Raw genomic sequence first — 17,425 nt, forward strand, 5'->3', positions numbered from 1 at the left:
CAGCGATGGCCCCTTAAGTTTTATGCCATAGGCAACTCCCTTTCCTCACCCTAGTCCTGGCTGTGATATTAGCCCTTGTCTCTTCCACAAAGCATTTGACAAACTTGAAATAAAATATTTGAAATAACCAAGATCACACTTGGGTTTCTGAAAGTTTAATTAAGCACAGAATTTTGTTCTTCCGTTTGAACTCCGTTGTCAACCTGCGGTATCCACATTTGAATGTTGTTTCTGAAGTACAACCTGGCCTATCCTAATTGTTACAACAGATGAGCAACCTCAGAGAAAGGTTGCTAAGAAGACTCCCACTGTACCATCCCTCAGAGGAGAGAAGTTTTAAACTCTTATTAAATGATTACAAGGTGCCAGGCACTGTTCTATGTAATGTACAAGTGTTAACTCCCTTAATCTTTACAATAGCCTTATAAGGTGTATACTGTTTGCCCCCCCACTTTGTACATGAGGGCAGGGGGCAGAAAAGTTGAATAAATTGTTGAAGGCAACATAGCTAATAGGTGGCAGAACTGGGATTTGAATCACAGAAGCCTGGTTCCACATTCTGCACTCTTAACCAATTATAAACTGTAGCTGATATCTCGTCTTCCCCATATTTAATTTTAAAAGTTATTTCAGACTTTGGCATCTTCCAGTGCAGTTGGTTTCCAGCAAACTGCATTTTTAGGCTTCACTTAGACATCGTGGCTCCTCTCTTAGCATTTCTTTTCCTTCTCTTGGCTTACAGAAATGACATACTCTATCCACACATGAGCAAGATCTGAGCCTCCTGTAAATCCATCCATTCCACTCTCTCCATGGCTATATCCATGAGCTAAAATCAGGGCCCACAATTAAACCAGGCACATTGTATTACAGCAATAATGTTTGATCTCTGCCCCTCCCACCCCAATTAATGGAGTGCTAATGGAAACCTATACCTGACACTTAGCTCTGTAAAGCTAACCTCACTTGTCTGGCTGAGAGCTAGCAAATGGACACCATCTTAGCAGGTTCAGCGTCTCAGCAGGTCATATCTCTCAGGGAAAGGAATAATTCATGTTCTCACACACTTTCTTTGGCTAATGATGTGTTTGATGTTCTCCCATATTCTTTCATTAACATTGGATTTTAATGGATTAGGTAAAACAGCCAAGCCCAACCCATGAAACAGGATGTCTCTTTGAATCAAGTCTATTTATCTAGAGAAGACTCACTCCGGTAGGTTTGTGGAACGCCTCAGCTGTTGACAAATGTCCCCCATGGCTTCTTTTCTTCTGCCTGGGCTTCAGAACCCCATTGATCTTGAGTTGAAAATAGTTTATTTTTTTTTCCCTTTCTGTCCTAATCATTGTGACTTGTCATTTTCTGCAGGGTCCTATGGATCTACTCTGAGACGGGTATGTGGGTATATCCTGTGTTTGCCAAACTCAGCTCAGTGGGTCTAGCAGCCTTCTTCTCTCTCAGCTACATCCTTAGCGCTGGCATCTACCTACTAGGAGAGAAGCTCAACCACTGGAAATGGGGTCAGTTTATTTCTCTTTTATTTACAGAGACACTTCTTCCTTACCCTCTCTCCATTCCTCCTGGAAACAGAAGGAGAAACTAGTCCAAAGGGGAAGGCAGTGATGCTCGATGCCTTTGTCCAAAAGACTCAGACGGGTCCTACCAAAGTGGGCAAAGGAAAAGCCTGGGGGAAGTTTGCACTGTCTCGAAGGGCCCCGTCAGATTATCTCTCTTCCTTCCTAAAAGAACATCTCATCTAACATTAAGGCTAAAAATAATCTTTAGAGAGCTCAAGACGCAGGAAGCAAAGTGTCACCATCCCCGACATGAAAAAATGGACTCAGGGTCTCCCTCCCTTAAGTGAGGGCTTGAGGGACACAAGCTATTAAAATGTTAAGGTTTCCTTTTTGAACCATGTGGGTCCCGATGACCTTCTTAGCTCTTCCAACCTCAGCAGTGCCTTTCGGTTGAGTTCCCATTTCTCTCCTGTTAGGTTTCTTCTCAACCTTAGTAAAACATTTACCGGATAAAATCACATCCTGTACTTGAGGCTGGAATTCTCATTTAAACAAGGTCTTGGGCAATGTGAATTATGTCAATAAGCTAAGTTTTCTAATTATAGGTGGATAGAACCATGTTACTTCATAAGAAAAAAATAATATTAACTTAGTGATTTTAAAATGGAAGATTTTATTCTTCTCCCTGCTTCCCCCACCCCAGAATATTATGTTGTTGGAAAATTAACCACCAAAAAGTCAAGTTGCAAAATACCCATGATTTTTTTCCCTCCCCAAGGAGAAGCACTGGAACTCTACCCTGGTTTTGTGTATAAGGAAGGCAAGAGTCACATACAGTCCCCCACATCACACGCCCACGTGCCATTCTGTTCTATCAAAATAGAAATGGCAGAAGTGGTATCTTCCACCCAATTTATGAACTGGTGTGAAAACATAAGCCCGTGTATGCAAAAAAACCTGACAGTTTCAGAAGGTTCAGTACAAGCGTGTATATTTCTGAGAGGAGACTGAGACCCAGGAAAAATAAGCATGCAAGTTGGCTTTTTCACATGTTTTCTACTCTTGGAGAATTTAATGGATTAAGAAAGTCCCAAAGGCAATATCCTCCTTGAAAGCAAACACTTAAAAAATGGAATACTAAAAATTACTCCCCAAATCAGGATTCCAAATCACAGGAAATTATCCAGAAAAAAAAAAAATGTGTTGACATTTCAGATGTGTTGACATCTAATTCTAACTAGTTTTGGCTCCTTGAAGTTCTGGGTAAAGATTTTTGATGCCGTCCCCAAATCTATATAAAAAAATAAAAAGAAAAGAAGGAAGGAAGAAGCTAATCCATTTGAAATTTCGCAGATATAAGACATGCAGAGAAGAACTTGATTACTCAGATCTTAGAGAACAACTTTTTAAATCAATTGTATTGAGTTCAGTAATGATTAACTTTTAAATTGTTACTCTACAGTGACTTTTAAACATCCATTGGACTGAAAAACAAATTTTCCACTATATTTAATATTATTGAGATCACCGTTTTCAACACAAAGCTCTTTTTAATAAGCTTCATTGTTTGAGTACTATATCCAGTGTTTCACTACAGTTAGGTCCCAATCAGCAAACAGGCCGGCACCAACATGTAGACCCTCATTACATCATGCATATATGCATGTCCATGTGACTGACAGAGACTACTGTAAGTGGCCATGTGTCTATCTCCTCTCTCTAGGTTTTTAGCTCCTTAAGAATAGAATGGGTAAAAAGTCCTATATAGCATCAGAATAGTCTCATAAATGTGTTAAATTCTGAACAGGTCATAATTATAAATGGTTGAATGAGAATTAAAAGAGAAATTAGGTCACTTAAAATTCCAGTGGCAGTGAACACTTTTAAATTGTGTAAAACTAAGCAGCGCTATCTATGTGAACACATTTCCTTGTGTCTTCTTCTGCTTAAAACACTTCAAGTCTCTCCACAATTTACAGATGAAAATCCAAGGCCTTGGAATGACACACAGGGTCTCTACGACCCAGTTCCTACCTGGGTTCTTGCTCACCCTCTTCTAAATATATACCCCAGTAGCAACAAACTGCTTATTTTCCCTACATGTTGATGTTTCTTACCACCATAGGCTTCTGTCTCACATCTCCCTGTCTTTGGCTGTCTCACACCCACTCATTTATTTCAACTCACCTTTTCCAGGAAGCCTTCCCTGGGCCCAGAGATTTGTTTTTACACTAGACCCTGACTTTCTTAAGGGTTAGGTGTATGTCTTAACCACCCTTGAATCCCCCATTTCCATTAGCTTACCCAATGGATCAATCAATGCAGGCAGGATATCCAAGGGCTCTTCTCTCTAGGTATTAAATGGAACTTTGTGCAAAGGTGTTCTGGAGACAGTGGTCAAGGAATGACTCTGACGGTTGGAAACTAAAGTATTGGACAGGGAGTCTGAGGAGCATAGGAGGGTGATGGTATGGTACACTGATTGGAGAGCTGTTGAAAAAGAGATGTGTGTTAGGGCTGGCAGTACAAAACAGTGGGAAGAAGTTGGAATGGGAATGAAGAAAACTAGGATATGTCCCTCACCTGGCCACAAATCAACCATGTAACCTGTGTCAATACACTTCAACTCCTTAGTGATATGATGACCTTTAAGTAGGGAGACCACACATCTCAGTTTGCCAAGAACAGTCCTGGTTAATGCCTGCTGTGCCAGGTGTATATAGTTTAGCATTGTCTAGGATTGGACAATCCATTATGTAGTTCCTCTATCTCTGAGTTCCTCTCCAAACCTTCTGTTCTGGATCTATGGAAACGTGTAAGTAGCTACCTACTTTGTCCAAATCTAGGGCTAATCCTACTTTCTCACCTCCTTCCACAGCCTGAGCTTCCTTGGATGAGAGCAGAAATTCAAAGGAGTGCTTTGGTGATGCAGTGGGAGGCAGTGGTTAGAAAAGTTCTGTGCCAGAGTGCCTGGTTCCTACCTTGCTCTTACCAATGATAGACCTGTGACACTGGGCAAGGCACTCAACGTCTTGTGTTCCAGTGTTCTCTCATACATGTCATGGAGACAATATTAGTACCCTTCTCCTGGGATCCTAGAGGACTGTAAAGGACTTGGGAAGTGTCAAGTGCCAAGAATAGGGCCTGGCACATAGGGTTAGTCACTATTGCTGTTAATCTCATTCTCCCCCAGCAAAAATCAGTAACCTTTTTGCCTATGTGGATATTCTAATCCTCTTCTACAATTTTATGCATAAATTACCAGTTTCCCCAGCTGAAGGTGATTAAAAGTAACAACAGCCCAACTGAATGCAAGTTGACAGATACGGTGCAGTTCCTGACAAACTTAACAGAGTGAAATAGGAGGTCAGGCTACTTGAGGCTAGAATTAATTAGAATGTCTGTGTCTGAAATCTTGAGACACAGTGTGGCCTAGCTGAGAGTCACCAGCCAAGTATGGAGTGGTCAAGAAATACCAGTCAAGACCCATCTAACGTGCAGGTATCTCTCGGTCAGTGGTTCTCGACATTAACTGCATGTTATAAGATCACTAGGGGAGTTTTAAAACACTAATTCACGAGCCCACCCCAGACCAATTAAATCCATCTCTGGAGATGGGGACTCGACATGGATATTTTTAAAAGCTTCCCAGTTATTTTAATTTGCAGCCAGGGTCAAGAGCCACTGCTACAGAGCAACACTTCTCAAACTTGTATGTGCCTGCAAATCTTGTTAAAATGAGGAGCTTGTTAAAGTGTAGATTCTCGTTCAGTAGATGTGAAATAAAGCTTGGGATTCTGCCCTTCTACCATGTGCCCCAGCGAGACTGATGATGCTGGTCCTGTATGCCACAGGACTCTGGGCTCCTCCCAGTTTAGATGATCATGTCTACAAGCATCCTTGTCCAATGTGGTGTTCGCTCAAGTCAGCTGCTGGGCTAAGAAAGATGTCGGTAGTGACGGCCACAGTCGCTGAATGCCTACCCACTTTCTGTCTCCTCACGTGTCATTTCAGTGGGTGAAAATGAAGAGAAGCTTGAGAAGGGCCGTAATAAGGAGTGATATGAGGAATCAAATGTAAACTTGGAAAGTGTGTGACATTTTCCAGGGGTAAATAGATGCAGGGAGCTGGACCTGTGTACTAGGGAGACAAGTGCCATCATGCTCTCAGGAAGGTCCTGCTGGCCTCCAAGAAGATGCTGTGGCTCAAAAAGCTCTCAAGAGGTTCCAGAGGCCACCTACCTGACTTGTCACCATCTCACTCTCTGTCTTGTGCTAGTTTTTATGTGTCATGGGATATATTGCTGGATAAGCACTGAGTCCTTACTGGCACCAGATACCCACCAAGAAAGATTCAGTTTCCATTTTGGGGGCAGAGTTAGGTGGAACATTGATTTCAAACAATCATGGAAGCAGAAAGGGGAGGCAGTCTCTGGCAGATCATTGCAAGCTTGGCTTACCATGTCTGAGCATCAAGGGATACCCCAGACAGATTCTTTCCACCCTGACTGGGAGAATGGGGCTCTCAGGGGGTCTCAATGTAGGCTCCTTTCTCTTCCACTTATGTACTTAATTTTTTTTTTTTTTTGGATATGACACAAGGATGCTGACACCAGGACACAAGTCCATCAGGAAGAGAAACCCAACCCACAAGATATATCAGGCACAGAGAAAGGCTAAGTGCCTGCAGACCAAAATGGAGGGCCTCTTATACGTAAATGTGGCCAGAGAGGTAGTCAGCTTACTTGTGGCCTATGACTTCTGTCCTTAGGTTCCTGAGGGATGTGTGTCAGGTGTCAGACTAACTTTTGTCAGGGCCTGAGACTATAGATCCTTTTCTTCCTAAGGATAGCGTGTAAGCTGAAAATTCCAGTCTGGCCAAGTGACCTTGTGATTGTGCCTTAGACAGAATGACATTAAAACCTTCCTTTAATACTATTTGCTGTAGACCAGATTTTCTTTAAAGGAGATTTTATTGTTGAAAGCTGCTTACAGGCCATCTAGTCTCCCTCCTTGGTTTTATCCATGAAGAAATTTATTATAATTTATAACAGATAAATCATATTTAATGTAGTATATAATGTATATAAGGTCTGTCTATCTTGCATGTTTTCCCTGATCATTTCATCACAAAAGAATCTTATCCTGAGTTGACTCCATGTGTATTTCTAAGGCATGGTCCCACTGGGGCAGCATTTAGTGAATAATAAAAATATATCTCCTTTTTGCCTTTCTTGTCCTAACTTCATCTCCCTAAGTTTAAAGAGAGTCTTCTCTGGACTATTACTTCTCCCTCTTCCTCAGCCTCTTTCCCCACAAGAGCTTCTCCAGCCAGCCCTCAGCTCCACCTCCTTCCTGTTACTTCTGCACTGCGACTTGTACTCATCAATGCTCAAATCTCGTTCCTCTAACACCTCATATCCCCCCATCTGCCTTCTCACCCTTCTCACCCTTTTCCAAGCCAACCTGCTAAAACTAGGCAAATGTTCTTCAAATTTTCTGTTTAAAGTCTAGCAATAGCTTTTGTGGTTGTAGATACATAGGTGTAAATCTTTTTGAAAAGGATGTTTTCCCTTATCCTGTTTTCTGACTCCTGGAACAACAAGGTATATAATTATATATGGTATCCATAGTGATGTTGATTAAAAGAATGATTCCTTTTCCATGCCAGCAGAAAATGTTTGGATCTTGCACAAGACGAACATTAAATGTTTGGCCTAAAATATCTCTACTCTTTGGTACTACCTAACAGAGGATAAAGAAAGGACTAAAATAAGTCAGGGGAGAATTATTCCCTAACTGCCAACTAGGAGGTGTTCTACTGGGAAACACTCCCTTCAATGAAGTAAAGAGTAATGATACACAACCTTATTTCCCAATCAGAGTTTAAAATTTATTTTGCAAGCTTTGTTTGGGTCAGATAATATGATCTACTGCTAAAGTCAGAAGTTCCCTATCTCCAGCCATGCACTATGGAAACATGGTCAGAGATAAACTCTGAAGACTCAAAGAAGCCTAGAGACTGTTCAGCCCCATAAGAATTCAGGACTAAGGACGCACCCTCACCTGCTAGAAACAAAAAGAAAAATATGATTTCTGTGATATTCACACCGTGTAAGTCTCTACAGAATGAAATGACTGTTGGAGCTCCACACAGAGACACATTTAGGGACAGTGCCTTCTCTGGCACGGAATTTCTTAATACTCCATCTAGCTACTTAGTGTTGGATGTGGGGGACTCTGATCCAGTGGAATGAGCCACCTGCTCTCTTCCCCTAAAAGAACTTCCCACCACCACTTCCGCTCCTGCTTCTGCTGCTTCTCTCTAAGCCTTCATGTTGGGTTGTGTTTCTTAAATGGAGAAGAAGTCTTCAGTCATTGCCACCTGGGGTTGAAGGAGTGAGGTTATGACTACAGTTAGACTCGACATGCTGGGGGTTTGATAAACAGCAGGAACAAAGAAAGTTTTAGGAGCCCTCAGAGTGACTACAGGGGAAACAAATTTGAGAAGTTTGTACTAATCAAGCTCTTGGACATGAGGGAATTAATGTGTTATTTAGCTGAAAAATGATTCAGTAGAGGCCCAAAGCGTATACTTCTGAAAAGAGAAGGTACTGTGTTTGTACTTATAGACTTAATGTAGAAAAGACCTAACTAGGGAGGAAAGAATTCATGTCAAAAATGAAAAATAAGTAGAAGCATAACTGAAAAGAACGTGAAGCCTGTAAAGATGGATAAATTGTGAGGCTTCACTGGAGTGACTGGGGGTAGTTAGGATTGATGAGGAGTAGAAGAAGCAGTGAGGGGCCTGTCCTTAAAAATGTTGAGAGAGCCAGCCCTGATGGCCTAGTGGTTAAAGTTCAGCACTCTCACCACTTCAGGGGCCCAGGTTCGTTTCCTGGTCGCACACCACACCACCCGTCTCTCAGTAGCCACGCTGTGGCAGCAGCGGATGTAGAAGAACTAGAAGGACTTACAACTATGATATACAACCATGCATTGGGGCTTTGAGGAGGAAAAAAAATGTTGTGATACATGAATACAAGGATGGCCATGGCGGCTATGTGATTAGGAGCTGGCTGTCCTAGAAAATCAGTGTGATGAGGGGGCTGCAAGCAGGACTTCAAGTCTTCGGTCACTAAAGCCTCTAAGAAAGGGAGTTCTAGCAAAATAAAATTAATAGAAGATATTTAATATTTACCGTTATGGATATAATTGATGGAGAGGGCAGGGTTTGAAGGGTGAAGCATGGAATTAGGAGCATGAGATTGCTGTGGTAATACTGAATCAGAACTAACAGAGCTCTAACTTCCAGAATGGACAAGAAGAGGCTGAGTTGAAAAAAGTTTTCAAAATAGGATTGGTAGCATTTGGCAACAGACAAGAAGGATAATGAGTTAATGAAGTTTTAGAAAGTTCAAAGCTTATGCAAGGATTTATGATCATTAAATATAGAGGTACCAACTTGTTGGCTGAATGGAAGTCAGTCTAGAAATTGAATGCTACAATTTCAGTAGAATAAAGCCCCTCTAATGAGCTTACTAAAAAGTAATCAATACACTAGTACTTTTCCACCCAGGATGATAAGTTGATTTGGTGAGAGGTGACGGAATGACCCTCAATTTGGTGAATATCCACTCCTCTATTTCCTCTCTAATTTGATGTGGTCTCTTCATCTCCATCTGCAGAGTCTCAAAGTTTGTCAGTAGATTGTGTGCAGCCTGCAAACACATGACCAAAAGCAACAGCAATCAGTGGCTCATCTTAGATATGCAGAGTCACATGAAGGCAAACAGCACCATTGACCAACCAGCTACCTGTGAGCCGAGCGCCAAGGGGAGACAGCAGAGTTGCTCCTTGCCATTGTGGTAGTGGTGGTGGGTTTTCAGAACTCCTTAAAGCACCTCTTCTTGCCTTGGAAGAGTGTCCTTGATTTTCCACTGCTCCAAGTCAAGGTGGATGTCTACCCACACAAGAATAACCGTTAGGGATACCCAGAAATCTGAGGTCTTTCTCTCTGTTCTTGCTTGTACAGGTGACACGATGCAGCCAAGGAAGAAGAGGAAGTGATTACATGCCATTTTCCAAGAACTAAGGAGAAAGAAAACAGGAGTTTTTTTCATTATTTTTTCTGGTGGGGGAAGGTGGTGGAGCAACGTAGGAAGGTAGAAAGCACAAGGAATGATATTTAAATTTAATAAGAGGGTTATGAAGGTAGCTTAATTTGAGCACTCTTGATGTTTTGAAAGGTTTACTGGATATGCCAAAAATGACTCCTGCTGTCTCACAATTTGTTACCTTTGTCTGACATCTGTGGAGGATGATCTGTGGTCAAAATCTGGCCAAAGGCCAAAGAAACTCATAAACTCAAAGAAACTCATAAACTAGGTGTTACAGAATGTTTAGAGAGAGAGAGGAACTCAGGATCATCCAGACTCTTCACTTTACAGACGAGGATGCTGAGGACCTGGCTGAGAAGTTACCTACATGAAGCCGAAGAGTTAGTGTCAGAACCGAGGCCATAGCTTGTGTCTCCCAGATCTTCTCACTCCCAGTCCTGTGCCATTTTTTAATAACCCTAACTTCCCGAAAAACAAGCATTTTTGTAGGCTAGTTATTTTCATGGATTGTTCATCTATTTTTTTTTCCTCGATCTAAATAGAAATATAGGGAGATGGCTGCTACTAAGTTGTCTGTCTACCTGGTATGATAGCAAATTATTTGGGGCAATGAAAAAATAAGTTATAAAAGGTATTGGGAAACCTATCCCTCTTGTGAGCAGGCATTTGGGGCAGGTGTAAACATCGAACATAGTGATAGTGTCAAAATCTCTTCCATTTGAATATTGATTAATTCATCAAATAAATGTTGTACCTTTTCTTGGGGAATAATCTGGACGGGAAGTGATGTGGTTGTGAGGCCTGCTGAGATGGCCTTGGTACAAAGCACTTTGCTGAGCTAGTTTGTGGTTTAGCAAAGCTGACTGTCAGGTGATCAACAAGCACATTCGTGAACCCTGCTTTGATTTTTCTAGTGGATTTTTCCAGGTCTTTATTTACAGGCACATTTTGTAAAGAACACAATGACAAACGTCTAGTGGTGGGTAAATGTGTTCGAGTCCATTGGTGTGTCATCAGGTGCATGCAGGTTGGGGTGTGGGCATTGGAGTAAATTGTACTTGGGCTTCCCAACCTAACATGATAACAGGAGAAATTTGGTTAAAATGAACACCAAGAGCAATCTCAAAGAGCTAGAGAAGAGGGCAGAATATTCCAATAGGGCAGGTGGTCCAAGGGAAGACTAGGACAGATGCCAAGAAACTTGCTCTATCCCTGCTCCTTTTCTCCTGCTATATAAACATGAGCCTGAGTCTTTTTGGCTTGAGCTGGGAGCACCACTTCTTTCCTATACCTGCTGCCTCTTGACTGCTCTTAGCAGGAACCTGGGAGCAGTTGTCACAGTGGAAATTCCCCAAATGTGAAGCCCGCAGGGGGCCACCCAAATTTTCCACACCCCAAAGATGACTTGGGCTGCCTACGTCTCAGATTCATAGTAAGCTCCTGGCTGGGATGAGCCTGCAGATTTCTATTTGTGGCTTCACTGTCCCTGGGACCAAATTAAACCCTGATTGCTGCCTGACTGGCCACTGTGCAATATCTATTCCAACACCAGAAATACCTCAGAACCACTTCCCATAGTGCTTCCTTAGTGCACTATGGAAAGAGCTGTAATGAACACCAATTAAACATTCATTAAAAGGTATACGGTATTTGCTGCCTACATAAGGCTGGGTTAGGCCCTTAGTGGTTACAAAAGAGCAACGATACAAACCAAGTGATGAGAAAACCAGCAATAATATTTTTATAGTGTCATGTAATTTACAACCACTCTTACCTCCATGATCTCATTTTATCTTCACAAAAATCTGGTAAGTAGAAAATGTATTGTGTCCTCATTTGATAAATGAGTGAACTGAGTTTCTGATATTGATGTGCTGGTAAATGTTTAAAAATCAACTGTCTGAAAGAAAGACAATATTAAGGCCTTGATTTATAGTGTTTACCCATTTCCATGGTATAAACACTCCACCACGGCTTTCTTCAAGCGACCAACATGCCGCTGAATGTAGAGTTGGGGAGAGCTATGCACAAGCACGTGGTCCTCACGAGCCTGCGCTAGCTGGCTCCAGCATCCTGCTGCATTCAGAGGAGGGAAATGACTGGTCCAAGGTCACACAGGTGGTTGATTCCCAAGCCCACTTTCTTTCCTCTTTATTGCAGAGCAAAGCAGTAAGTGATTATCTGAAAGCCATTATTTAAAAAAGCAAAAATGCGTGTACATCTGCAAGGCTGAACAAAAGAAGGTGATCAGGGGATCCCAACTTGGCAGAAACTCTCCCCATACAGGCAGGGGGAGGAGTGACACCACCACCTCATGGACCGGTCCATACCCGTGCCTATGTTCTAGAGGCACTATCTCACATGTGACACCCATTTAGAATTTGGGGAGAAGAATTAACTTGTTTGCCTGAACAATTCATCAGCCCCATCTTCTCCCCCAAAAGAGTCATACATTTCTCAAGCTATTTTTAGCTCCTCTGCACCTACTCATTTGCAATACTTGTCATAACAGGAAGTCCGTTTCATACACTGTAATACCCAAACACGTTGCGCCTGCACGTGGAGAGAGAGAGGGGGCTGAGGGAGGAGTGATGAGGCCGAGACTCCCAGAAGCCCACCTGGTTGAGCACTGAACCCATCCCAGTGTGGGCATCCCTCCTCCCAGACCCAGGTGTCAGAAACCAGAGTCCACATCCAGACATTGTTTTCCTTCCTCATGCAGTTGGCGGTTCCTTTTTTTTTTTTTTTTTATAAAGCATTTGAGTAGGCAGCAAAGCCAGTCAGAATTGTTTATTTATAGCTGTGGATTTTCAATGCTGTATAAATTAGAAATCATTGCTGAATGAGGCCTGCGCCCACTCACACACGCAAGGCCGCTATCTGTGAGTCCTTTTACACAGTTTGACTGTACACAGTCTAAAATGGGAGAAAATGACATGCTCCGAGTCAAATGACGGAGTCACAGCTAAACTGCAAAGCAGAAAACCAGCAATTATTTTTCCTCAGCACAATATGGGGAGTACGACAGGTGCAATTATCCAATATTATTTAACAGCACTGGTTTGTGGTGTAGGGAGAAAATAAAGGTTTCTGTGTCTTGGAGAGGAGAAAAAGAGAAAGAACCTGCCTCTCAGCTCCTGTTTCTGTGGATTAAGCTGTGTTATGTAAATTGAAACTGGCCAGGATTCCAAAAAGGGAAGGGAGAACCACCTGGCTCCCTCGCTCTTCCTCCCTGGAAGCTGGCAACCTGCGTCATCAGGGACTTCTGAGAAAACGGCTCTCGCCTTAGGGACCCTGAACATCCTCCTTTGAGGCAGTGGCTTCAGGTAAGACTGCGGGGAAGGCCGGGTTTGCTGAGCTCCTGTCCCTTAGAGGGAAACCCTCTCCTGTGTTGGTTCTCTCTCCCTCAGCTGAATGAAGACGAGGTAAAAGAGAAGGCGGCCCACAAGGAATGATTTTAATTCCCTTAGTCAGGTCTCCCCCTTTTGCCCTCCTGCATATTTTTATTTGTATTCCCAAGCCTTTCCTTAAACTGGTCACTCTACCTAGATAGACCTCTCTTGTTCCAGCTACTATCAAATAAATAAGTTGTCCTCCATGGCTTCAGACCTTTCTGGAGTGCCACTTCCCAACTCTCCTAGAAAGTTTTCTCTTACCCCTCCAGGGCATTGGGCTTGTTCCCTTCTCTAAACTCCCATAGCCTGCCACATCAGTCCCTCACAGCATTCCATCACTCTCTTCTTCATCTATCCTCTTGCCTTCTGTTTCCGTAAAGTAAGGAATGCTGGAAAGAACAGAAGCTTCAGAACCAGACCAGATCTGAATGCAAATCCTGACTGAATTCAAAGCACTCACTATTTATATAGAACCTGGGGAAAATTGTTTACTTTCTGAACCTTGGTTCCTTAAAGTCATATGATAGTACCTACCATGATTAAATAAGATTATTTAAAGTGGTGGATGCAAGTGCTTGGCATCCAAGATTCCCCATGCCATCCTGCTTGATTGCAAACTCCTTGAGGCCAGAGGTCATGCCTATTGTCTGTATCCCCTCCAAGGCCTAATTCCACACCATTAGCAAGTACTGAAAATACTTACAGACTGACTTGAGGATTACTGACAGCTTCTTAATCATATAGGCTTCATCACCAAATAGCATCCTCCCCTCCCAGGAGCTGAGATTCCCAACATTAGACTTACTGTTTCATTTAAGGTACTCTCTTCATGTTAAATCTCAGAATCCTATAAAAAATAATGATCAAATTATAGTTTCATGTGACCTGGCAGGGGAAAGCACACTGATAGAATAGGACACAGGACAAATTTTCATGAAAAGGAAAGGAGATGAGGGATGGCCTGAAAAATAAAGATTGCAGGCAGGGGAGCTCCAGATTGGACGACTGGGTGGCCCTGGTTACCCCAAGGAGAGTTTGTGGGATACCCCAAGTCAGGGAGATTCATCTTTAAAAGAGAAGTGGGCGAGATGGTAGCACTGAAGACAAATCTCGTTTACATCAGAATTTATTTTTCTTTAGGTGCCTGCTTACTCCTTCCTTACAGATAGTATCTGCTATAATTAAGGCCTGATCTAATCTGACTCTTACTTCGTCATAACCAAGACTTCTTCAGCCACTCCCATAATGGGATTCTTCAGTGACCTTGGAAAGGGTCTCTGCTCTTACCGACACCTCAAATATCTTGCTAATGTTCAAAAACATCCTTCACCAGGCATAAAGCCTTCCATCTTACACGGAGACAAATTTAATGTGTAAATACTTATGAGGTGACCTATTGACTTACACTCATTCATGTTCAATTATCAGTGAAGGATAGTTGATGATTTGAAAGAAAGTTTTAATATGGGAGGAGGCATGCTTGGCACAGTGAAAATGAGGATATTGTGAGAAAAGGAACAAGACAGAAGGGCCAGCTGCAGGCTCCGAGGACAAACTTTGCCTAGTTCACAATGTCTTACCATGTGAATTGCCAAGACATGACTAGGTATGTGTCTTGGCTCTCCACTTCTCCCTGAGAGAGCTAATCTATGGTTAGCATACCCCTGAAAAAGAGCTAGACAGTGATCTTGGCCACTGATTCTTGGCCAACAAAATTCTGCTTGTCTTTGGAAGAGTGGAAAGAGGAGGCATAGCTGTGACATGCCACTCTTTATGAATACTGTCTTGATTGTCTGGCTGGCACTACAGGAATTTAAACTTGCCTTATGGCTAGGGAGAGAAGCTAGTGTTGGGTTGTCACTATTCTTAAGAAGAGATGAGACAGAGCAAAGAAAAAAATTTGGATTCCATTGGCTCTTGAAGAGTTTCAGCCAGAGTTGAACTTCCTCAAGATTCTTTCTTACCCAAACATCTTATCAACCAGTCCCAGAGATCCTGAAGTGTTGAAGAGAGACTGACATTAAGGGCATAGCGTGTGCTTCTCTGAGGGCAAGGAATATATCTTATTCACCACTGTATCCTCCACACAGAGCACAGTGCATAATATACAATCAACTTTAAATACGTATTTCATACTCAGATTTACATAACCTGCTCAATGTCTATGGTGGTATTGGAATTCAAACCTAGACCTATTCAACCCAAGTGCCCCAGTAGTTTCCACTCTACCAATGGCTTTTAATATTTCCTGGTAGATACCTTCAGAAATACATTTTACATCATGGCCCAGTAGAAACACACACACACACAACACATATACGCTTTTAATAGTGTGATAGATCACTTTATTTTCTATCCTATTATTTGAAATATATTGTGACCATTAAATTGATTTCTTGATCCAACAATAGGGTTGCAACCAATAAGTTGAACAACACTGCACTCCATCATACTGTAGGATTCATCGATTCACTGAGCAAGTAATTATGAAGTACCTACTATGTGTATGGTCCTGGCCATACGCAGGCCGAGGCCTGAGGGCATGGACATGGTGATCATCGCCCAGGCCATCTGCCTTAGGGTTAAGGGTTTGCATCCTTTCATCTCGCAGCACCTTTGGGAACACTGAACCAAGCCTTGTTTTTCCAGCCCACTTTCTTAGCAGCTGCTCTGCTAGACTCAGCTCCTCTGAGAGGCTGACAGGAAGAAGAGAAAAAACGCTTCCACTACGAGAGCTTACAAAACCTTCCGCTGAGGCTTAAGTCTGGCCGGAGCAGATATATTTGGTTACACTTCAGGGATTTGTTTTCACTCAACACTTAATTTTATTAAGATCCAAATTATGAAGCCGAATGACGTAGACTTAGGAAAACAAATACTGTATGACTTTTACCTTGCCAGGAATCTGGTATGCAATTCTGAAAACTCTCAATCTAGGCATGTTTTATTCTATCTGAAAATTTTTCTAATGCACTCACATCGTCATTTTATGTACATGCATTAACTCAACTTTGCCAATTTTAAAGTCACATGGTAAAATAAAATTGTTTTTATCGTAAAATAGATTGCCTCTGTTTTCCTCTGCTAGGCTCTTCCTGCCATCGCGACCTGTTAGTGCCCTCACATATCACCAACTGATGAGGAGGAGGCCCAAAGAGCTGCCTGCAACCAATTCAGTCCTAGTCTCCCTGCTTAGCAATGCAGATTTCTGTGTAAACCTCAAAATAAGGGAAAGAAAAAACCAGTTGCAAAATACCTCACAGATGAACTTCTCTCTAGCCCATCTAGGAGCCATCTTAGATGCTGGACGTGTAATATGGGGATTACTTGCATGACTGTATTAACAAAGATAAAGGGAAACTTTCCTGTGCATTCTAGCAGGTTCAATGAAAATGCCACGCACACATGAATCTTGGTTCTGTGGTTGCTTATTGGGGAAGACATTGAAAGCACAACACTGAAAGGATCTCCAAGAATGAGAGCCAGCAAAGCTCTAAGCTATTTGTGCATGAACACACATGCTTATTTGTGTGTTCCAAGGGATCATGCTTCTGTGCCTGAGGTCAAAGGGCAGCCAGACTTTTCCCCTGGTTGGTGGGTGGAGGTGCCCAGGGCAGGCAGCTCTTTGATTTGACTTATTGCCTCATTGCCTCTCACCTTGTCCCCTCCTACACTCAACACTTGTCAGTTCACTCATCCTTGCAAGACCCTCCAAATGAAAGCGGACTTGGCTCCTGGCACAGAATATCATGAGATCAGGCTATTCACCCAGTATCTAAATATCCCAATTGAAATTTAGCTAAAATTTTACCATTACTGAATTTAATTATATTTATGATATAAATTCATTTATAGTTGCAATAACCTAGAAGTAGTATAGCTATTGTTATCTGTATTGGTTTCCTAGGGCTGCCATAACAAGGAACACAAACTAGGCAGCTTAAAAACCACAGAAGTTTATCCTCCAGTTCTGGAGGATAGCAGTCTGAAATCAAGGTGTCAGCAGCACCATGCTCCCTCGAAGGCACTGGGGAAAAATCCTTCCTTCTGATGGCTCCTGATAATCCTTGGCTCATCGCCACATCACTCCAATCTCTGCTTCCTTCTTCATATGGCATTCTACTGTATGTGTCTCTATATCTCTTACCTTAAAGGGAATCTGGAATCTGTGTCCAAGTTTTCCTCTCATTTCTCTTATAAAGACACCAGTCTTTGGTTTTAGGACCCACCGTAAGTCCAGGATGATTTCATTTCAAGATCCTTAACTAATCACATCTGCAAAGACCCTATTTCCAAATAAGGATACATTCTGAGGTTCCAGGTGGGCATTAATATTGGGGGGGATGTTATTCAACCCAGCACATTATCACTATTTTACAAATGAGGTGACTGAG

At 42.3% G+C, this 17,425-nt stretch overlaps 1 protein-coding gene across 1 annotated transcript in view; it reads left to right on the forward strand.

The window, feature by feature from the left end:
* ADTRP (androgen dependent TFPI regulating protein) overlaps nucleotides 1-9,679 on the forward strand; it is a 57,057-nt gene extending 47,378 nt beyond the window's left edge. Inside the window, exons 5-6 of the mRNA XM_058554038.1 lie at nucleotides 1,369-1,520; nucleotides 9,552-9,679. Coding sequence (XP_058410021.1) covers nucleotides 1,369-1,520; nucleotides 9,552-9,586 — 187 coding nt within the window. The 3' untranslated portion in view covers nucleotides 9,587-9,679. The remainder of the gene's footprint in view (nucleotides 1-1,368; nucleotides 1,521-9,551) is intronic.
* Nucleotides 9,680-17,425: the final 7,746 nt, after the last annotated feature.

The sequence above is a fragment of the Diceros bicornis genome, chromosome 14, assembly GCF_020826845.1.
Source record: "Diceros bicornis minor isolate mBicDic1 chromosome 14, mDicBic1.mat.cur, whole genome shotgun sequence".
Classification (NCBI taxonomy): Eukaryota; Metazoa; Chordata; class Mammalia; order Perissodactyla; family Rhinocerotidae; genus Diceros; species Diceros bicornis.